We start from the raw sequence: 24,170 nt of genomic DNA, 5'->3' as shown, positions 1-24,170 counted from the left end.
TGCTGATTCCATGGGTGTTGACTGGAACTAAATAAAATGAAATCCTTAACAACATCAATCTCTTCTCTGTTTATTATGATGTTGCTTATTGGTCCAGTTGTGAGGGTTTTTGTTTTCATTGTGTTGAGGTGTAATCTATAGCCTGTAGTCTTTGATCCATATCAGTAAATGCGTTAAGACCTCTTCATTTTCAGCAAGCAAGGTTGTGTCATTTGCACATTGTAGGTTGTTAGTGAGTCTTCCTCCAATCCTGATGACATGTTCTTCACATAGTCTGACTTCTCAGATTATATGTTCAACATACAGAATGAATAAGTATGATGAAAGGATATAACCCTGATGCACACCTTTGCTTATTTTAAAACACACAGTATCCCCTTGTTCTGTTCAAATGACTGCCTCTTGGTATATGTACAGGTTTCTTGTGAGCACAATGAACTGTTCTGGAATTCCCATTCTTTGTCATGGGAATAATTGGAAAACAATAATTTGTATGATTCACACAGTCCAATGCCTTTGCATAGTCAATAAAACACAGGTAAACATCTTTCTAGTATTCTTTGCTTTCAGCCAAGATCCATCTCACATCAGCAATGCTATCACTCATTCCAGGTCCTCTTCTGAATCTAGCTTGAATTTTTGGCAGCTCCTTTTTGATCTACTGCTGCAACCATAGTTGGATTATCTTCAGCACAATTTTTCTTGTGTGTGATATTAATGATACTGACCATGCCATCATTCTGACACACAATGACCCTATAGGACAGAGTAGAACTGCCCAATGGGTTCTCCAAGGCTGTAATCTTTATGAAAACAGATTGTGACATCTTTCTCCCATGGAGTAGCTGGTAAGTTCCAACCCACTGACCTTTGGTTAGTAGCCAAGTGCTTAGTCACTGCACCACCAGGGTCGCAATGTGTGATATAATGTTAGGGAAATGCAAACTCACAATGAGATATCACTTCCCACCTGCTAAGATGATTATTCCACCATTCATCTGTCAGTTGGTCATTCTGTGATGGCTGGTGTATTGCTGTGAGGCTGGAGGCTATCTCACCAGTATTTCAAACACCAGCTGGGTCATCCAAGGAGAACAGGTTTCAGCAGAGCTTCCAGGCTAAGGCAGACTAGGAGGAAGGAGCTGGCAATTTACTTCTAAAAAATTGCCCAGTGGAAATGTTATAAATAGCAATAGCACATTGTGTGATATAATGCCTGAATATGAGTCCCTCAGGGCTATCTGGCAGCTACCTGGCCAACCAACTAGAAGAGATCATTTTTTGTGTCCATTCCAAAGAAAGGTATCCAGGACTAGGAGATGTGCTCCCATAAAGATTAAACCAAACTAAACCAAACCCACTGCCATCAAGTCAATTCTATCTCATAGTGACCCCCATTGTTTTTCCAAGGCAGTAAATCTTTATGGAAGTAGATTGCCTCATCTTCATCTCATAGAGTGGCTTGTAGTTTGAACTTTCACTTCTGGTTAGCAGCCAAATGCCTTACCCACTGTGCCACCAGAGCCTAGGAAACCCTGTGGGGCAGTTCACTCTGTCCTATGTGTTAGGCACACAGCAACAACGAGGCAGGATTGACTTATCTCCAGGGAGCAACCAAGAATTATATGCCCACCAAAACTGTCCCCCAGAGAAGAAGGTGAAATTAGGAGATTTCCAGATAAGCAGAAATTAAGGGAATTTGTTAAAACCGGACCAGCCTAACAAGAGATGCTAAAGGGAGTCCTTCTGATAGAGAACCAACAATACATTTTTTCATGTATTTATTGACAATTTGTGTATCTTCTTTGGAGATATGTAACAGCTGTTTTTTCCCCCTTTCTAAACAATAATTATGTTAGTACTAATGATCTTCACTATCTAATGTCAAATCTGAAACAGAGCTGATTAAACATTTTTGTAACCTCAGTCTTAGGACTGATTCACTCTTTCCAGGATTCTCTGTTTTGCCTTTGGAGTTTTCTGTGGGTGAATGAGAGTGAAGAAGAGGGACATAGGGTGGAGCTCCTCAGGAGTAACTTGAAAATTTGTTGTTTCCAAGGGCAGGGTTCCAAAATGAATAGTGACCCCACAGATCTGGGCTAGTCCTGAGCACAAGGGGCCATGTTGTTATCTCTCTGCTCTGCTCTGCCCCTGGACTTGCTGCTAGAAAACAAAGTTAGATACCTCCTCTCCCCTCCATTGTTGCCACTTCCAATTCCTCTTCTCTACTTAATTTTATTTCTCCTTAGTTCCTACATGTTTTACTTGCTTACTTTTCTTCTTCTTTTTTTCAATACAAGCTCTCACTTGTTATTACTGAACCAACCTACTAATGCAGAAGCATAAAACAAAAGAAGAAACCAGAAACATACTCATTTAGCTAGATAGTGGTAAAATTTCCACATTGATGTGATAAGATGCTAGTGAACTTGATAGAGCATAAATACGAGTGTGAACTATAGACTCAGCTTGGTTCTTGCCTAATGTCTCCTCTTAGAGGTGCACCTGATTTTAGTACCAATTTTCATTCAAATCCACTGCGGGTGATAGGATGATTCTGCTTTTGGTTCTTGGCTAGGAATCTCCTGATCCTGAAAGTTTTGTGAGAAGACATGGTGAGGATGCAAGTTGGCCGCACACATAATAGTGAGAAAGGGAGAGAGAGCTACATACTTACTTTTTATTGTCTGTTTTCTTTCACAAAAATGCAAGCTTCAGAAAGGCAGAACTATTGCCTCTTCCATTCACTGTGGAATCCCTAATGCCTAGAGGAGTGCCTTGTACCTAGTAGATGTTCAATAAATATTTGTGAACTAAGTGAAGTCCTGGCTTTATGGTTATAGGGTCCATACTTCTCCTTCCTCTGAGCCTGACAGATTTGACATTCCTGCCTTAGCTTTGCATGAGGACTTTCTGCAGAGAGCCAAAATCCCAGCAGATGGGTGTGTTCATGCCTGACATCAAGGGAAGGGGATCTATAACGTGAGTAGGTACTTACCCTGTGTTTGGCCTAACAGAATCACTAAGGGAGCAAAGGAATCTAGAGAAGCTTTAGGAAAAGAGATCAAAAGATAGGGAATTGGAGAAAACTAAAGATGCACAGAAACAATCAGTCCAAGGGATCAGTGGACCATGAGAACCTCAGTCTATAGGATCATGAGACCAGAAGAACTAGATGGTGTCTGGTTAACACCGTCAACCACTTGGAAAGGAATTAGTGCAGGAGATCTTGGATAGAGTGGGAGAACAATGTGGAACAAAACTCAAACATATAAAAAGAACAGGTTTCCTGGTCTGATGGAGCCTGGTGAGACTCCTGAGACTAATGCCCCTTGTTACCCTTCAGGTCTATAATTGAACTCACTCCCATGGCTTCTAGCCAAGCAACAGACAGGCATAGAGAGTGAACATTTACATCAGGTAGATACACTCCTTAGAATGATCAATGGTCAATCATGGGAGAACAGAAGGGCAGTATTTGTACAGCGGGATAGCTCAGGGGGCAGGAATGCATAGGAAAGAAGGACACAGGGAAGAGGTAACTATAGGGAGGAAGTGGGAAGAGAGCTGTTACATTGTCGGGAGTTGCAGTCAATGTCATGAAGTAAAATGTGTATGAACTGCTGCATGGGAAATGAATTTGCTCTGTAAACTTTCACCCAAATCACAATAAAGTAATAATAATAAAAAAAAGACAGGGAACTGGGGAGAACCTAAAATAAGAGGGCTTAGGATAAACTTTAGAGGCTCCCCAAAGCCTGAGTGAAACACAGCATATAATAATAAATGCCATTTATGTATATATGTAAAATTATTTATTATTATAACTACAACGTAATGAATAGATAATCTGCTCCAATACTTTATTAATTGCATTAACCACAATATGACTTTATTTTTCACAAAGTCCCTATTTTATATGAGACAATGAAGCTCCAATGAGTTTATATAATTTGCTTATGTAATGACTGTGCATCCCCTGAATGGAAGCACAGAATTAGTTTTATCTCTGCAGAACAGAATAGTGATTGAATACATGAGCCTCTGAACTAAAAAGGATTTGGTTTGACTTTGCTTTTGTCACGCATTGTGAGACCTTCAGCAAATGATTTAAATAAGCTCTACTTATCTAAATAAGCCTACTTCTTCTTCTTCTTTTTTTATGATTTAAATAAGCTTCAATTCCCTCACCTGTAAAATGAGATAATGCAAAGATCGCATACAAAGCATTTAGCATGATGCCAAACCCTTTAATAGCCAGGAGTCCTAAATGGTTAATACCCCCAGCTGCTAACTGAAAGGTTAGAGGTTGACAGTTCAAATCCACCCAGAGGTGTCTTGGAAGAAAGGCCTGGCAATATACTTTCAATAAATCAGCCACTGAAAACACTATGGAGTACAGTTCGAGAGTTCTGGCAAGATGGTGGAATAGGCAGACAAGCTACACAGACCCTCTGCAACAAAGCAATGAGAAACCAATTGAAATTGATACAGAAGACAACCCTGGAACCCTGAGCTTTGAAGGCAAAGATAAGGAAATGGATTAAATACCAACTGGTAGAAGAACATGAATGAAAACAGTGAGTAAGGAGACAAATAGAGCTGCGGAGTGCCGGCCATCCTGAGGACATAGCCATTTTGAATATTTCCCGGTAGCAACCTAAGAATCAACTCTGCTCACTAAAAACTGCATGAGTAAGGACTGCATTGGTGCCTGACAACCAGAAAGGAAAACAGTGAAGAAGGAGACAAACAGACCTGTGGACTGCAGCAGCTGTCCTGAAGGTGCAGCCATTTTGAATGCTTGCAAGTGGTGTTTTTACCTGGATAGTGACATAGGAGTAGGCTCCACTAGCTGAGGACAACAGGGCAGCTGCACAGGAGACTGACGACTGGAAATATGCAATATTCCCCTTGTTACTCTGATACTTCATATACTCTTGGTGAACAGAGGTGTGGCCATCCCCCACCTCCACCCATCTTCTTGACCAGCAGGAATTTCATCCCAGTCTACGCCCTGACAGAGCCTGGGTGCCGTGCCCCACCCCTCACAGTTTTGTTTTTGACTGTTTTTAAATTACTCTTTTTATCTTCCTTTCTTCCTCCCCTCCTTCTTGTCCATGGTTCCTGGTTTTTTTTTTTTTTTTTCTTCTTCTTTTTTTAAAATTCCCTTTTCCTGGTTCCTTTTTCTTCTTTCTTTTGGTTCTTTCCATCCCTTGTTTTTCCTTTTGCAGTTTTCCCACTTTTTCTTTTCTATTCTTTTACTCTTACTTTTTCTCTCATTCCTCCTTCCCCAGATACTGTGGCTTGTTTTTCCCTCTTTTTCTCATTATTATTCTTTTATCCTTTGTTAATATATTTTGGAAATTTTCCTTCTCATTTATTGCATTTGTTTTCTGCGATTGTTCTGGTTTGTTTATGCAGTTTGAATTTTTTTTTCTTGTTTTAATTTTTTGGGTATTTTTTTGTCTGAGTTGAACACAGCAACTGTTCCAACCCAACCCAACCATTCCTGTACCTCCTGTAGCCCCACCCACTGAGTGAGGGTCACCTCTTGCTTTTGTAGCAACTGACTAATAATAGATGGTGGCTGATACCAGCTCAACTCAATCTCAACTGCTCTTTATGAACAGCTAACAGAGATCTGTGCACATGCTCTCATTTTCTATTACACCCACCAGGATACAGGTGGTGAGTGCCTATGTGCTAACAAGTGAAGAGGAGCACAGTACCCTGCTCACACAGATATATCAAAACAAAATAAAGGAAAAAAAAAAAATCTTGGGCAATCACACCAATATACAACACAAATTAATACAACAGATCATCACAAAGAAGCCCACACAAAGAAGCAAGATAAAGTAGTAGAAACAAGGGACCAGGATACAACCTCAGAAAACATCCCTGAGGAAGAAACAGCATTGGAATTCTCTGATAAGGAATTCAAAAGACTAATACTACTTTAGCTCTGGTGGTGCAGTGCCTAAGGCGTTTGACTGCTAACCAGAAGGCTGGTGGTTCAAACCCACCAGCCACTCCTCAGAAGGAAGACTTGGCAATCTACTTCTGTAGAGACACCACCTTGGAAACCCAAGGAGAGGTTGCTATGAGTCAAATTTGACTTGAAGGCAGTGAGTTTGGTTTTGCTTTTTTTCAATAGATTGAGAGACAGATCAAGGAAAACACTGACAAAATTAAGGAAAACACAGACACAACTCTAGAACAATTTAGGAAAACAATACAAGAACAAATTGACAAACTGAAAATAGAAATCCAGAAGATTAACACTAAGCTTTCAGAAATAGATAACACATCAAATGGGCAAAGAGTAGAATCGAGTCAATGGAAGACAGAATTAATGAGATTGTAGACAAATATCTCAATACTACTGTGTTAAGGGATTGAGCAGAAAAAAAAAAAAAAACCATCAAAACACAATGTAGAAAGCCTAAGATTCATGTGGGATACCATTAAGAGGAATAACCTACATGTAATTGGAATTCCAGAACAGGAAGGGACAAATACAACCACAGAGATATTGTTGAAGATTTGTTGGAAGAGAATTTCCCTAATATGAGGAAAGACAAGAATATACCCATTCAAGAAGTTCAACAAACTCCAAACAAAATTGACAAACTTAACAAAGGAAAAGAAGGAGATTATATAAATAACAAAAGAAAATCTCCAAGACATATCATGATCAAACTCACCAAAACCAACGACAAAAAAAGAATCCTGAAAGCAGCACAGGAAAAACATAAAAGTTGCCTATAATGGGCAACCAATAAAACTAAGCTCTGATTTCTCAGCAGAAACCATGCAGATGAGAAGGCAATGGGATGATATATATAAAACTCTGAAAGAAAAAAATTTCCATCCAAGAATTATATACCCACCAAAATTGTCCCCCAGATAAGAAGGTGAAATTAGGAGATTTCCAGATAAGCAGAAATTAAGGGAATTTGTTAAAACCAGACCAACCTAACAAGAGATGCTAAAGGGAGTCCTTCTGATAGAGAACCAACAACAGCAAACAACAACCGGCAATTAACACACATGATGACATAACCCAGAAACCAACCCAGTTATAGAACTATCCAAAGTAAAATAATCTTACAAGACTGTAAACAGGGAACTGGAGCCATCAATTGGTAAATGAGGACAACTAAAAACCAAACAGAGAGATGAAATAATGTAGTTATGGAACTTCTAAATGGTGAGGAAGTCAAGGCAATTGCAAGATAGAACAGACTGTTTCAAACTTGGGAAGAAAATAATAAATCACAGGGTAACCTCAAAGAAAAATAATAAACCTTCACATCAAAGTAAAATAGAAGACAAGTACAAATATTTAGCAAATACTAAAATAATAGCAATGAAGGAGATGATAACATGATTCATAAACAAAATGAGCTCAGCATAGAAAATTATATGAAACAAAGAACTCAGTAGCACCATGAAAAATCACATAACAAAATGGCATCAATCAATGCATACTTGTCAATAATTACACTGAACATCAATGGGAGTAAATTTACCACTCAAGAGATGGAGAGTTGTAGACTGGATAAGAATACATGACCCATCAATATGCTGTCTATAAGACTCACCTTAGACATAAAGACAAAAATAGACTAAAAATTAAAGGTTGGAAAAAGATATACCAAAAAATGGCAACCAAAAAAGGGCAGAAGTGGTAATATTAATTCCTGATAAAATGACTTTAAGACAAAAATGACCATAAGAGACAAGGAAGGACATTATATAATGATTAAAGGATCAATTGAACAGGAGGACACAATCATAATAAATATCTATGCACCCAATAAAAGAGCCCCAAAATACATAAATCAGACTTTAATAGAATTTGAAAAGACAAATAGATGACTCCACAGTAATAGTAGGAGACTTTAATGCACCACTTTCAATAAGACATAGAACAACTGGAAAGCAACTCAACAAAGGTGCAGAAGAACTAAGCAACATAATCAACCAACTTGACCTTATAGACATCTACAGAGCATTTCACCCAACAACAGCAAAATACATATTCTTTTCCAGCGCATATGGACCATTCTCCAGGATAGATCATAGGCCACAAAGCATCCTCGATAAATTTACAAACATGGAAATACTTCAAAGCTTCTTCTCAGATCACAATGCTATAAAACTGGGAAGACCAATGGTAAAAGAGCAAACACATGGAAATTGAATAACACCCTCCTCAAAAATGACTGAGTAATAGAAGAAATAAAAAATGAAATTCAAAAATTCCTTGAAGCAAATGAGAATGGAAATACAACATACCAAAATCTTTGGGACATAGCAAAAGCAGTGATTAGAGGCCAATTTATAACAGTAGATACATACATCAAAAAAGAAGAGAGAGCTGAAACCAATACTTTAACCCAACATCTACAACAATTAGAAAAAGAGCAGCAAAAAAATGCCTACATTCACCAGAAGAAAAGAAGTAATAAAGATTTGAGCAGAAATAAATGAAACAGAAAATGGAAAGACAATGGGAAAAATCAGCAAGAATATAAGTTAGTTCTTTGAAAAGATTAATAAAATTGATAAACCACTGACAAACTTAACAAAGGAAAAGATGGAGATGATGTAAATAACATGAATAAAGAAAATGAAAGGAGTGATGTCACAACAGAACCAACAGAAATAAAAAGAATAGTATCAGGATACTACGAAGAACTGTACTCCAACAAATTTGAAAACCTAGAAGAAATGGACAGATTTCTAGAAACACACTCCAAAAACCAAAACCAAACTCAACATCGTCGAGTCGGACGCAACCCATAGCGACCCCTCCTTGGGTTTCTGAGGTGGTATCACTACAGAAGTAGATTGCCCAATCTTCCTCCTGAGGAGTGGCTGGTGGGTTTGAACCTCCAGCCTTCTGGTTAGCAGTCAAATGCCTTAGGCACTATGCCACCCTAAACTAACACAGACTGAGGTAGAAAATTTTAACAGATCCATAACTAAAGAAGAAATTGAACAGGTCATAAAAAGCTTACCAACAAAAGAACAGTCCTGGCCCAGACGGTTTCACCGGATAATTCTACCAAACATTCAGAGAAGAACTGACACCAATCCTCTTCAAACTATTCCAAAACATAGAAAAAGATGGAATCCTTCCTAATTCATTTAACAAAGCAAGCATAGTGTTGATACCAAAACCAGGCAAAGACATCACTAAAAAGGAAAACTACAGACCAATATTCCTCATGAATATAGAAGCAAAAATCTTCAACAAAATCCTAGCCAATAGACTCCAACAACACATCAAAAAAATAACACATCATGAGCAAGTGGGATTCATAACAGGTATGTAAGGATGGTTCAACATTAGAAAAACAACCAATGTTATCCATCCCATAAATAAAACAAAGGAAAAGAACCACATGATCAAATCAATCAATGCAGAAAAAACATTTGATAAAATCCAACACCCATTCCTGATAAAAACTCTCAGAAAAACAGGAATAGAAGGGAAATTCCTCAACATAAAAGGGCATATATGCAAAACCAACAGCCAACATTATTCTCAATGGAGAGAGACTGAAACTATTCCCCTTGTGAACAGGAATAAGACAAGGATGTCCTCCATCTCCACTTCTCTTCATTGTATTGTAAGTTCTAGCCAGGTTAATAAGGCAAGAAAGGGAAATCAAAAGCATCCAAATTGGTAAGGAAGAAGTAAAACCATCCTTATTTGCTGATGATATGATCCTATACATAGAAAACCCAAGAGACTCAGCAAGAAAACCACTTAATGAAAGATTTAGCATAGTGGCAAGATACAAGATCAACATGCAAAAATCAGTTGGATTCCTCTACACCAGCAAGGAAGTCTCTGAAAAGAAATGAAAAAATCAATACCATTTATAATAGCTACCAAAAAGATAAAATACTTGGGAATAAATCTTACCAGTGACACAAAAGACTTGTAAAAAGAAAACTTCAAAATGCTGCTTCAAGAAATTATAAAAGAGCTACATAATTGGATGAACATACCATGCTCATGGATAGGAAGATTGAACCTGGTGAAAATGTCAATACTACCCAAAGCAATTTATACATTCAATGCAATCCTGATCCAGATTCCATCTACATTCTTTAAAGACATGGAAAAACCAATCATTAATTTTATGTGGAAAGGAAAGAGACTTTGGATAAGCAAAGTACTTGAAGAAGAACAAAGTAGGAGGTCTCACACTCCCAGATTTCAAAACCTACTATATAGCTACAGTTGTCGAAACAGCCTGGTATTGGTACAACGACAGACACACAGACCAGTGGAACAGAATCGAGAAGCCAGAAATAGATCCATCGACCTATGGTCAGCTGATCTGTGACAAAGGTGACAAAGGGCTGAGATCTATTTTATGGGGAAGAGATAGTCTCTTTCACGAATGGTGCTGATAAAACCGGATACACATTTGCAGACAACTAAAACCTCATACCATACACAAAAACTAACTCCAGATGGATCAAAGACTTAAAATGTGAAAGCTAAAACTATCAAATTCATCGAAGAAAAAGAAGGGGCCCTAATTTATGGCATAAATAGATTATCAAGCATAACCCAAGATGCACAAACAGCAGAAGATAAACTAGATGATTGGGACCTTCTAAAAATTAAATTCTTACATGCATCAAAAGACTTCTCTAAAAGACAACCAACAGAATGAGAAAAAATATTCAGCAATGACATATTGGACAAAGACCTTATCTCTAAAATTCATAGAAAACTCCAACACCTCAACGTGAAAAAGACAAACAATGAAAAAATGGGCAGAAGACATGAACAGACACTTCAGAAAGAAAGATATCCAGGCAGTCAACAAACACATGAAGATATGTTCGTGATCATTAGCCATTGTTGTTGTTGTTATGTTCCATGGAGTTGGACTCATAGCGACCCCTCCTTGGGCTTCCGAGGCCGTTTCACTACGGAAGTAGATTGACCAACCTTTCTTCTGAGGAGTGGCTGGTAGGTTTGAAACTCCACCTTCTGGCTAGCAGTCAAGTGCCTTAGGCACTATGCTACCAGAGCTCAAAACAACTGTGAGATAACATCTCACCCCAGCACTAACAGCAAAGTTCAACAAGACAGAAAATAACAAATGCTGGTGAGGGATATGGTTAGATTGGGACTCTCATACACTGCTGGTGGGACTGTAAGATGATACAACCACTGTAGAAATCCGTATGGCAATTTCTTAAAAAGTTGGAAATAGAAATACCATTTGACCCAGCAATCCCATTACTAGGTATATATCCTAAAGAAGTGAGAAGCAAGACATGAACAGATATATGCACACCTATGTTCATTGCAGCACTATTCACAATTGCAAAGAGATGGAAACAACCTAAGTGGCCATCAACTGAGGAATAGATTAACATTGTGGTACATACACACAATGGAATACTATGCAACCCTAAAGAATAATGTAGAATCTGCAAAACACCACATAATGTGGATGAACTTGGAGGACATTATGCTGAGCGAAATCAATCAATCACAGAAGGACAAATATTGCATTAGTCCACTATTGTAAAAAGTCAATGAAAAATTTATAAGGAAACTTTCTTTGTTGGTTACTAGAGATGGGAAGGAATGGGAGGGGAGGGAAAATTTCTAGACAGGTTTTAAAAATATATATAAACCAGAGATTGTTCATGGTTACGAGGGGTAGAAGGGAGGGGGAAAGGGGAAGTTTTTGTTTGGGTGGCACTGAGTTTATGTAATGGCAGTGGAATATTTTGAAAAAGGATACAATAATGGGGGCACAACACGAAACATGTCATCAATGTCCCTGAGCTGTAAATGTGGACGTTGTTATGTTGGCGAATGTCTTGTATGTTTTCACCACAATAAAAGTGAAACAAACAAAAAACCAACCCGAGGGAGTACAGTTCTATACTCTGGCATGTACAGGATCACTATTACTCAGAATTGCCTCCACAGCAACTTTCCCCCACCCCCCAAAATGTGAGCCAGGACTGGGAAGAAGGACACACTAAGGAAAAATGGTCAGCTCTGCTGTTTGCTTTCAGTACCTTTCCTGGGTTGCTCTCCTAAAGTCCTAATCGTCACTCCCATAGAAACTCAGAAGGGTGCATTCAGTTCACCCCCTTTACTAGAATTTCTTCTGTTTGGCCTCAGCTGGAGCCTGTTAGTGAGGGGGCCACTCCATTTCAAAAAACAGCTTCAGTTTTGTTAAAAATCCATCTGCTCCTATTTCCAGATCCCGAAGTGGTTGTTGCAGTTTCTTTTCTCCCCTGACAATGGCAATTCCAGGGGCGAGGCATGCTGGGGGTTGTAGTATGAAATCCTCTTTTTACGTCAAGAGGGCGACTGAGAACTACAAGTCCCAGAGTCCTCTGCGCCGCCAGGAAGCAGCGGTTCTGCGGCAGAGAAGATGTCAACTCGGTTCTAATAGTGAAGGTTGTCTTTTGTGTTCATAAAAAGGAGCCTGGACCTGCACGTAACAGGGTTAAGGTGTGCCGGGACATGCCCTAGGGCCAGAGGAGCTAGAACCAGGTATTCCAGGGGTGCAGCAATTCTGCAGATCCGTGGTGTGAGCTGGTTGCCCAGATTCCTGGGCTGTTTTGAGGCTGAAACAGCTTTAGATATAGCCCCTTCCCTTTCCTTTTGCAAGGATCAGCCTGGGCAAGAGCTGTGGGCAGGGGATATGAGGACTCTTCCTTTTCTCCTAGGCCCATCCTGACGTCTGAGACTGCCCTGAGCCTAGGCTGGCTATGAAAAGCGATTCATCGACATCTGCAGCCTCCCTCAGGGGCCTCGGGGGTCCCCTCCGGAGCAGCGAGCCGGTGCATACCACCCCAGCCCTTTCGCCGGCTATGGTTCTACTGGAGGAGGCGGCCGACCTCTTGGTGGTGCACCTGGACTTCCGCGCGGCGCTGGAAACCTGCGAGCGGGCCTTGGGGCACCTGGCCTCTGCCCATGCTGAGGAGCAAGCCCGCACGTATGTGCTAGGCTCAGTTCATTTCCGGGTGCTCTTGGGAAGAGTTCCGTAATCTCGGGATTTCTGTCATTCGATATTGCTCACAAGGAGCTTTACACCTTTTTTCATTAGTGGTTCCTTTCTGAGAGGTGGGTTGCTCACCATTTACCCATTCACAGAAGAGGAAACTGAGACACTGCATAATGAAGACGTGTTTAAATCGTGTAACAGAGTTTAGTGGAACCCCACAGCCAATTCTTTGCTCCCTGGGGAGCTCCATGTACCAGTGGTAGAATGTGTAGTAAGCCTTATGTCAGTAAGCAGGTGAGAAAACCCTCTCCTAGATAACCCCCAAAATGTTCACACTTGACCTTTGCTGATGAGGGGGAATAGGGGACAGGGCAGGATTTATGCTCTGGTCCTTTTGCAGGACTCGACTAAAGAATTCATCCTGAGAAAACCTTTATCCTGCTAGTAGCCTCTTCTGGCAGTTGAGGGCACCATGAGTGGATGGTAGAGTTGTTTAGGCCATACTGGGGAGTTGGTATGAACTGGAGATCCCTGGCCTGAGTTTTGGGGGTTTGTGTGAGAACTTGTTGCAGTGAATGCTGAAGGCTGTGATGCTGGGTGTTGGGAGGCACCTCACTAGGTGGTGCTAAAAACCCAGGTATGGAGTTCCACATTCAGCCTTGCTCAATGGCCCCATCTCTTCATTAAAGGCAAAGGTTTAGCTCCAGGCCTCTTTCCACCCACACAGTGGGCTGGATGTTGTCATTACCCTTCAGGATTACCCTGCCTGTTTATTGACACCTGATTTTACCTGGATACAAAGACATGTGTTGGGCAACAGTTGATCTACCCCTAAGGAATTTACAGGAAGCTTTTTTTCTTTTTTTAATTGTGGTCAATGTATATGTAACAAAATATTTGCTATTTCAACATTCTTCACATGTATAATTCAGTACAAGAATTATTAACTCATGGAAGAAAGTGCCAGTTTCTCTCTGCTGGGTCACAAGACCAATAGTGAGTCCCCACTGAGTGCTAATGGGTAGGATAGAGGTGAAGGCTGCTGAGCTGGGGGCTGGGAAAGAGTGCACATGGAAGTGGAAATGGAGGGGAACCACTTGTAAACCAATTAATTGGTTTTTCTGCTGACAGCTCCTTGGAGGTGAAATGTTCCCTGTGTGTTGTGGGGATCCAGGCCTTAGCAGAAATGGATCGGTGGCAAGAAGTCCTCTCCTGGGTCCTTCAGTATTACCAGGTCCCTGAAAAGCTACCCCCCAAAGTCCTAGAGCTATGGTAGGTCCTTGTTGCTGACTCATGAGATCAGTTCAGGAACAAGGGAGTTCGTGTCCTCTTCTGAATTAGTACCTAATAGCTCTTCTTTTCCCCTTTCCCTACCATTGTCTCTCTAAATAATTATTTTCCAGTTTTATTTTTGAAGATCTCAAAGAAGCAATAAAGGATGAGGAAGAAGAATTTAGGAATAGGGTAGAGGAAAAGGGGAAGAGACAGAGCATGGAAAATAGGAGGAGTGAAGTAGGTAGATGTGGGGCGGGCCAGAGTTGAGAGGATTTTTTTCTTTTTTTGTTTGAAGTATTATTTTTTTTTTGTTGAGAATATACACAGCAAAACATACCAGTTATAGTTTCTGTGTGTACAATTTAGTGACACCAATTACATTCTTCTAGTTGTGTGACCATTCTCACTGTTTTTCTGAGTTGTTCCCTGTTAACATTAATTAACTATCCCCTAAACTTGCAGTCTAATTTTTTGAATTATTGTCATCAATTTGATCTCATGTAGATAGTTCTTAAAAGGACATAATGTTCAAGGCAGTTTTTTTTTTTACCAGTTAAGCTATACTATTGTTTAATTTTAAGAAGACTTTAGGGGATATTTCCAGTTTTAAGGTTTAAAGATTATCCCAGGAGTTCATCTAACCTTCATGGCTCCAGAAAGTCTGAAGTCCATGAGAATTTGAAATTTTGTTTGCATGTCCACACTTTGGATCAGAATTCTTCTATAGAATCTTTGATCAAAATGTTCAATAATAGTAGCTGGGCATCACCTAGTTCTTCTGGTCTCATGACAAAGGAGGCAATTGTTCATGGAAGCAATTAGCCACACATTCCATATCCTTCTGTTCTTGACTGAGAGAGTTTCTTGATACTTCCTAAAATTCCTAATTCTTACCAATGTTGGCATCCCATGGGGATTGGAGGACACACACACACACACACACACACAGGGTTTGGACAGGAGATATGTAGTGGTTATGAGAAATGAATCAGTAGTGGAAAACTGACTGTTCTTTCTTTGGGGTTGGTTATTTGGGGCTGCAGTGTTCTTTTATACAGCAAAATGCAAGAGCCTGGAGCCATGCTGGATGTGGTCAGTGCCTGGCTCAGAGACCCAGACAATCACAGCCTTCCTGAATACAGATTCTTGGCAGATCTTCACCTGCAACGGGTACTGCTGCCTCTGGGATGCTTATCAGAGGCTGAGGAGCTAGTGGCGGGCTCTGCGGCCTTTGGTGAAGAGCAGCGGCTGGATGCACGCCAGGCCATTCACATGGCCAGGCAACAGCAGAGACATGAACACCCAGTCTCGGAGGAGGCCCAGGAGCCAAACCAGGCAGGTAGGACATTATCTCTCTCTGGTCTGTGTAAAGTGGAGTTGTGGGCTTTCCCTGGACCTGGCATCCCTTACAACATTATCGAGAGCTTGGGAACCATGCTGTTTATGAGCAACTCCCAAACCACAGAATGAACAACCTGTCCAGTTGTTCCCTAAAGCCCTCTGAAGTTGTCAGAGGGAGGATCTCCATGTAGGGAGGTGTAGGTGGGTCTTAGAAGCTTGATTGTGATCTCTCGAAAGTCATCTTCTCTTTGGGGTCTGATCAGTCACCTTCTCCTTGAGGTTCTCTCACTAGATCACTTGCCTCTACCATGCTGGCGTGGGTGGGATGTTACTCCTCCTTTGAATGCTGCCCCAAATATAGACTCAGCTGACATAAGCTTGGGGATAACCAAAGGAAAAATAAGAAGCAAAGATGATAACTTAGTTACTTGACTTATGAGATAAAAATTACTTATCTTTGGCTTGGGTTTGCCCTGCCCAGTGTCCTTTACTTACTAAAACTCTTGAGTGTCTTCTGTGATTAATAACTTACCCTTCAGGGGCAGCTCTGGGAGTTCTGGTGGCGTAGTGCCTAGGCATTTGACTGCTAACCAGAAGGCTGGCGGTTCAAACCCACCAACCACTCCTCAGAAAACAGACTGGGCAATCTGCTTCTGTAGAGATACCACCTCGGAAGCCCAAGGCGGGATCATTACGAGTCAGAATTGACTCGACAGCAGTAAGTTTGTTTTTTTTTCAGGGGCACCCTACTCCTGCCCATTAGGATGCAGTTTTATAATATGGCTTCTATAGGAAAACCACTTCAAGTCTCAACATCATTTATCTAGCTAGCATCGTACAAGGGGTACATACACAGGTGTCAGTGTGGGTGTGGGGGTGGGTTTGTTACAGAGGCACTTGAAAGGTCTTCTACTCTGGACCCGTCCTCTGACCCTTACATCCTTTTCAGTTCCCTTCCCACAAGTGGTCATCTAGTCTATACTTGAAAACTTCCAAGGACAGAAAGTTGACTCTCTTGAAGCAGCTCATTTCATCCATGGATGTTTTTATAGGAAGTTCTTCCTTATGTTGAGTTTACATTTTTCTCTGGATAGTTTTTACCTCCTGATCCTTGGCTTTTTTGTCTTGGTAACATATAAAGCCAGTCCAAACCAGTTGCTGTCAAGTTGATTCTGACTCATGGCGACCCCATGTGTGTCAGAGTAGAACTGTGCTCTACAGGGTTTTCAATGGCTGACTTTTTTTTTTTTTTTTTTTTAAGTAGGTCACCAGGCCTTTCTTCCCATGCACTTCAGGGTGGACTAGAACCTCCAATCTTTTGGTTAACAGCTGAGTGTGTTAACTGTTTGTACCACCCAGGGACTCCTGGTAACATGTAGTATAAGTGTAATTCCTTTTGTTTTGTAGAAAGACCCTCAGCTAGTGGGAGATTTTGATCCTTTTCAGTCCTTTTCTCCAAAGTGTTTTTATGTGCTTAAGAACATGAACCTGCTGAGATGGGATCACATCTTTGCAAGCAGGTCGTCATCTTCCAGGATCATCTGTGGCTGCCCAAACTCTCTTCCCTTCCTCCTCCTGGGAAGGAAAGAATGAGGGAAAGGGACTTGATGGCAAATTCAGGTGGTTCTGTCAGGACTGGGCAGCACTTATTTTTGGGTTGGTAGCATTTTATTGCAAACCAGAAGGCTGGCAGTTCAAACCCACCAGCTACTCCTCGGAAGGAAGACTGGGCAATCTACTTCCCTAGAGCTACTGCCTCAGAAACCCAAGGAGGGGTTGCTATGAGTCCAGTCTACTCGATGGCAGTGAGTTTGGTTTTGGTTTGGTTAGTGTTCACATGAAAGGAGTGATGGTGGTGTCGTTGTTGAGGCATTTGGCTGCTAACTGACAGGTCAGTGGCTTAAACCCACTAGCCGCTCTGCAGAAGAAAGATGAGGCAGTCTGCTTCTATAAAGATTTGCAGCCTTGGAAACCCAGTGGGGATTGCTATGAGTCAGAAGTGACTCAATGGCAGTGAGTTTGGTTTTTTGTTTTGAGTGTTCATATGAAGGAGGCCTGGTGGTTCAGTGGTTGTAGTTAAAGTGCTAATCAAAAGGTTGGTGGTTCGAACCCACCAGGCTCTCTGTGGGAGAAAGATGTGGCAGCTGCTTCTGTAAAGATTTACAACCTTGGGAACATTATGGGGCAATTGTACCTGTCCTATAGTGTTACTATGAGTTGGAATCCACTTGCCAGCAATGGGGTAGGGTTTTGCTTTTTGGAGTGTTGACATAAGCAGCCCTCGTGGCATAATGGTTAAGCACTTGGCTGGTAAACAGAAGGTAGTGGTTTGAACCCACTTCTTCAGGAGAAAGACCTGGTGATCTACACTCATAAAGATTTAAGCCTAGAAAACCCCATGGAGAATTTTTACTCTGTCTATGGGATTGCTATGAGTTGAAGTCAGCTTTACGGCCCCTAACAACAAGAATGTTCATGTTTATATTTACAATCCAAAACTTTTGAATTCTTCACTGTATGTTTTAGGTGCTTTTTTCTTCCCTGCATTAGCATGAGGATCAAGAGCTAGTGCTTTGTGTAGTTCTATGCATATATCAGATCTTAGGCTGAAATTAAAAAAACAAAACAAAACAAAACAAAAAAAACCCGACTAGTCTAATGAGCCCATTAAAGATAAAACAAAACCCCACCAAATATGCCAGGTTTGCTCAGCTGAGTAGATGTTGTTTATCAGAGTCCTTTCTTAAGAGGTGATGTTCTGGTGATGTAGTCTGTCCTTAAAACATTTTTTTATTTTATTTTTATTTTTTTTTTTATTAGGATTTGGGTGAAGATTTACAGAGTAAATTCACTTTTCATACAGCAGTTCACATATACTTTGTCTCATGTCATTGACCAAAATTTACAATGCAGCAGCTCCCCTCCCACTTCCTCCCCATAGTTACCTCCTCCCAGTGTCCATCCCTTCATACTCTTCGAGAGGCCCATTTTCTGCCAACCCTGTATATGATCTTGGATACACTCTCCATTTAGACATACATAATTGTTTAGCTTGTTCACCCATCTATCCGTCCCTATACCCATATTTGCTTTCATTAACAACTCAGTATTGTATTTACAAAGGGGTTCATATTTGTTGTTTGTAATGCCCATGTAACTCTCTCTGTCTTTCTCATCCTCAATGCTGCCATATTGGTCACTCACATTTGGTACATTGCCCTTCTCTTCACCCAAATCAATATTTATCTCTATCTATCTAACAGCATTCCCTCCCCATCCCTCCCACCCCTGGTAACCAACAAAGAAAATGTCCTCCAATATATAAACATTTCCTTAACTGTCCTTAAAACATTTTTGAAGCTTCTGGAATTCTCTTAGAACTACTTAATTAGCCTTAATTAGCTACATGAGTTTCATTTCTTTTTTTTTTTCCAATCTAAACAATAATGTTTTATTTTTGGTGAAGGTTTACATAGCAGTTTAGATTGTCATTCAACAGTTTCTAAACATGAGCATGAACACATGAACCAATGTCGCATTCTTCACAATGTGTGAACTGTTCTGACTGTTGTGTTTGAGTCTCATTTCCTTTTGCTCAAATCTTATAATCAAGCTCAAAGTTCAGCATCAGGAGAGCTGATCCTTGTGACGTACCCTAAAGTTAAGCTCTGTCTTTCTGCCCAGACTCCTCCTCCCACAAGTTCCTGTCAGTACTGATGTTGCTTCGCCGGCTTTGGGATTCTGCAGTGAGCCATGTCTTCTCACTGCCCTTCAAAAAGAGCCTCCTGGCTGCCTTGATCCTCTGCCTCTTGGTGGTGAGGTTTGACCCAGGTGAGTGATAGTGCCTGCCACCTTCCTGCCCTTCCAGTTAACAGGGGCTGGCCAGTGGGAGCAGGTGCTTTTCAGAGCTCCCAACAGAGAGCCCTATTGGGGATGGAGGTCCTCCTGTGCCAGTTCTTTCTGAGTCTCTTCTATAAGGAGAAATTGCTGGGCCCACGTGGGAGTCGACCTGACCTGGAAGGGGAGACTAGGCCTGGAACCTATGAGAACAGCTCTTGAGTTTTACCCTGTGGACTCCTGAACATTGACTCTGAGTTACTTGGCTGCTTTATCCAGGGGTGAATTCTAACTACCAGATCAGTTGCTGTTGAACTGATTCCAACTCAGGGTGATCCTATGTGTTGTGGAGTAGAACTACCCTCCATAGTGTTTTCAGTGGTTGTGACCTTTGGGAAGTAGATCACCAGGCTTTCCATCTGAGGTGCCCCTGAGTGGATTCAAACTGCCAACCTTTCCATTAGTAGCTGAGTGTTTAACTGTTTGTGTCTAGAACCCCAGAGTTTGGAAAAACAAACAAACAAACAAACTTTTTGCCATGATGCTTAAAAAAATTAAGTGCTAGTTTAAATATATTAAATTTTAAATGAAATACTTATACATTTTAGAATATGTGGAAAATAGAGACACATGAAGAAGAAAATAAATCACCTATCCATCTGCTACTGTAATGGTTATACTTTGATCTGTATCTATGGATATGGATATTATAGCAGTTTTGCGTGTGATACTGTGGTAGTTAAGGTCATGTGTCATCTTGGCTGGGCCTGGTTGAGTGGCTGGGCAGCTGGATGTAGTACTTCCCATGATGAGACTGGCAATCAGCTCCATGGTGGAATCTACTGGGAGCTGCTCAGCAGCTGCCTTTGGGATGTGGTCTGCTTCCTGTATATAAGGAGAAGCCTTGGGTAATGGCCTCTAGCTTATGGCACACTTGAACCCTGCATGTAGCCGTGTCATTGTTCAGCAGCCTTTGCCGACCTTGGGAATTTCAATGGACTTGAATTAATGGCCTGCCAAGTGGTTTGGTAACATCAGGACTGCGCCTTTTTATTTGTCAACCTTGGGCTTATCAGCCTCAGCAGCCAGTAGCTGTCTGAGTGAAGAAAAGCCTCTAGCTCCAGTGGGCTGAGAACAGGAGGCAGAGCTGAAGCCCAAGGTCGAGGGGCTTTCACCCAGCCCCAAGAGCCTGGCGCTTTGAACTCGGACTTAAAGCCTCCAAACCGTAACAGAATAAACTCCTGTTTGTTCAAGCCATCCCATTTGTGGTAACTTCTGTTAGAGTGGTACTAGGTAACTGAAACATACATATTCTTTAAAACATGGCTTCACGTGACTAAATAATTCTAATTTATGGAAACTTCCATAATTGATTTAACAACCTCCTCTTGTTGAAATATTTTTATTGTTTGTTTTCTGGCTCACTGTGTAACACTGAAAGGACCTCTCGTGGTACAGTGGATAAAGCATTTAGCTGCTAACCAGAAGGATGGTGGTTCAAACTCACCAGCTGCTTCATGGGAGGAAGATGAGGCAGTCTATTTCCATAAAAATTTACAGCCCTGGAAACCTTGTGGGGGTCACTGTGAGTCAGATTCAACTCCATGGCAGTGGTTTGGTTTTGGTTTATGTAACAATGAAAGGAGCTCTAAGTGATATGTGGGAGCAACCTGATTATTTCCTGAGGATTGTAAAGGTAAGCCTTGAGCCTAAGGTTAGGAGCTCATACTTTTAGATTATTTTATATTTTACTATGTGAGTTATGATCTAATTTCCGTTGTTCTTATGACGTTAGAATAGAATTATATAACTTTCAAAACTGAGGGGAAAATTTATATTCTAGTCCTTTCATTGTTTTTCTCTTTCTTCTCTCTCTCTCTCTCTTTCTTTCTTTCTTTGGTTGAGAAACCTAAGATCCAGAGAGGTAAAGTGACTAGCCCTAGGGCATACAATTTGTCTCTGCTGTCTTTTTCCCCTCAGATGCCTTTTTTTTTTTTTTTAAATAATTATTTTTGATTGTTGTTGTTGCGAATACATACAAGAGAACACACACCAATTCAACAATTTCCACATACATGGTTCAGTGACACTGAATACCTTCTTCGAGTTGTGCAACCTTTCTCACCCTCCTTTTCTGACTTGTTCCTCCCCCAGTCACATAAACTCACTGTCCCTGAAGGTTCGTCTGATCTTTCAGTTGCTGCTGTCACTTTGATCCCATAGAGATAGTCCTCAAGAGAGCGTAACGCTTAAGGCAGACACCAGATGCTTATTTTATAAGAAAATTCAGGAAAAAAAAATTATCATTGTGTTTGTGTGCAAGCAAACATGGCAACATTAGGGAGTAGGATTCAGAATACGTGTGTGTTTTTCAGATTGAAAAATGAAATTTCAGAGACACTGCCCTGCTGAATTCTGCTGCCCTCCAGGGAGGGCTCAGGAAGCCTGAGCGGAGGTGAGAGCTGCCCTGCTGAGAGGACAAAGAGGTCTTAGGTCTTTCTTGGGTCTGGGCAAGTGAGCCCTGTTTTAGGCCCAAGTTTCTAGGCCCCACTCAAATGTCTTGATTTAATGTTTAGAACTTCCCTATTTCCTTTTCTCTTGTTCAACCAGCTTTCTTTCTTTCTTTTTTTTTTTTTTTGCTCCATAGCTCAAATTTGTCCTTCCAGTGGCCTCACTGGTCACTGACAGTTCCCTCTGAACCACTTTGCTTTATTCAGTAGTCACTAGCTTTCAGGAAGCTACAGGTAGTTTGTATTCATTCTTGTTCACCTCTGACTTTCTCCTTTGTTGGAAAGACTTGCTAGACATTTAGAAACCTCTTATAGTTCTTCTGAGAAATGCTGGTAGTGCAGTAGATAAGGGCTCAGCTGCTAACTGAAAGATTGGCAGTTCAAACTTACCAGCTGCTCCGTGGAAGAAAGATGTGTCGGTTTGCTTCCTTAAATATTATAATTTTGGAAACCCTTTGGGTTGCTTGAGTTGGGATCAACTTGATTGCAGTGGGTTTGGTTTAGTTTTGGTGTGGCCCTTATAAGCGCATTAGCCTTATAAGCACTAGTGTCCTAAGTGGGTAAGGCATGGGCCATTTGAACTTCATGTTTTTGAGGCTGTTCAGAGCTTCTTCAGAAGTGCCGTGGCCTGACGGGTCCTTAGCCTCAGCGGTAGTGGTGGGGGGCAGGAGGGGCACAAGGCAGCAACTAGACTTTGGTGGAAAAGATATAAGGAGGATTGATTGTTGATCTCTTTTTTAAAAAATGTAACACTCTTTTTTTCTGTTGGAAAAAGAAACGTATCTCCCGTTTTTTTAAAAAAATCAATAATTAAAAAAAGAAAACCCTAGTTCCAATTTCACAGAAGTAGATTTTACTTTATTTTTAAATATAAACAATTTACATTAAAAATGAGGTACCCTGGTGGCACAACAGTTATGTGCTCAGCTGTTAACAGAGAGGTTGGCAATTCAAACCCACCCAGTGGCTCCACAGGAGAAAGATCTGGAGATCTGGTCCCATAAAGATTACAGCCAAGAAAATCCAGTGGGGCGGCTCTGCTCTGTCTCATGGTATGACTATGAGTCAGAATTGATGCAGTGGCTCACATCAATAACAACATCCTGAAGATAAGTAATGTCACGTGACTCAAAATTTTTAAATTTTTGTACCTTTTAAGGTACAAAAACTGCCCAAACTTACCTTCCTAGAGGAGCCACTGTTATCAGTTGTTTTAACTTTTTGATAAAAGTTAGATTGAAACATAATAAATTTGCATCTCTTTCTCAGCAAATTTAAAGTCACTATAACTCAATGGGAGCTCTGGTAGCATAGTGGCTAAGACACTTGCCTGCTAACCAGACGGCTGGTGGTTCAAACCCACCAGCCACTCCTCGGAAGGAAGGTTGGGCAATCCTACTTCCGTAGTGATACTGCCTCGGAAACCCAAGGAGGGGTCGCTATGAGTCAGGTTTGACTCGATGGCACATAACAACAACAACAATAACTCAAATGAAGAAAATACATCCCAGAGGATATATCCTAGAGAAAATGAAGTTCCTCATTGTTGGGTATGGGAGGAGGAGCAAATAACGTTAAGCATAAAGATATTTTTTAAAAAATTATGCATAATCCTAAGATTCCAAGGGGTGGGAGATGGGACTGAGTGAGGATGAGGGGAGTGAGGAAGGAATGTTCACGATGATAGTCTTCCCTTTTCCCTGCAGCGTCTCCTTCTTCCCTGCCTTTCCTGGTCAAGTTGGCTCAGATCTTCCATCGGATCCGGGAGGCCATGTTTTCGCCCCTCTACCAGCTTCCTGTCCAGGACTGAGTGGTCTGCCCCATTCACCTCAATCTCTCCGTTCCCCACTCTGCCACGACAGAATCGGAGTCATTCATCCATGGTGGCCTATTCCCTGTTGGGGTCGGACCTCTGTGGGAGTAGCACCAGCCTACTTCCAGAAAGAACTGACCCAGTCAATTGAACTGTGTCTTGTTGCATGAATGTCTTCCCCTGTGCACCCCACTTTGCCTGGCTTTAGTGGGTAATGTGGAAACAAAGTGGGACCAGAGGGCACAACTCTTCTAAAACAGGCCCCGTTACACCTAGAGGCCCCTTGGAAAGAGAGGTTTGGGAAGGGGCAGTGCACCCATGAAAAGTATTCCATCTTATCGGCAAAGGCAAGGGGTAGATTTTGTAGGTCCGAGT

The 24,170-nt window shown here is 41.2% G+C and overlaps 1 protein-coding gene across 1 annotated transcript; it reads left to right on the top strand.

Moving 5' to 3' along the window:
* Positions 1–12,783: 12,783 nt before the first annotated feature.
* On the top strand, positions 12,784–23,792 carry PEX26 (peroxisomal biogenesis factor 26). The gene is made up of 5 exons (XM_007937013.1): positions 12,784–13,010; positions 14,151–14,291; positions 15,338–15,633; positions 19,320–19,466; positions 23,689–23,792. Exons 1-5 carry the CDS (start codon positions 12,784–12,786, stop codon positions 23,790–23,792), a joined length of 915 nt encoding a protein of 304 aa, XP_007935204.1.
* Positions 23,793–24,170: the final 378 nt, after the last annotated feature.

Source organism: Orycteropus afer, unplaced genomic scaffold (assembly GCF_000298275.1).
Source record: "Orycteropus afer afer isolate SDZICR_OR568_19922 unplaced genomic scaffold, OryAfe1.0 scaffold00040, whole genome shotgun sequence".
In the NCBI taxonomy this organism is placed as follows: domain Eukaryota; kingdom Metazoa; phylum Chordata; class Mammalia; order Tubulidentata; family Orycteropodidae; genus Orycteropus; species Orycteropus afer.
This window is presented reverse-complemented; position numbering and strand designations above follow the sequence as displayed.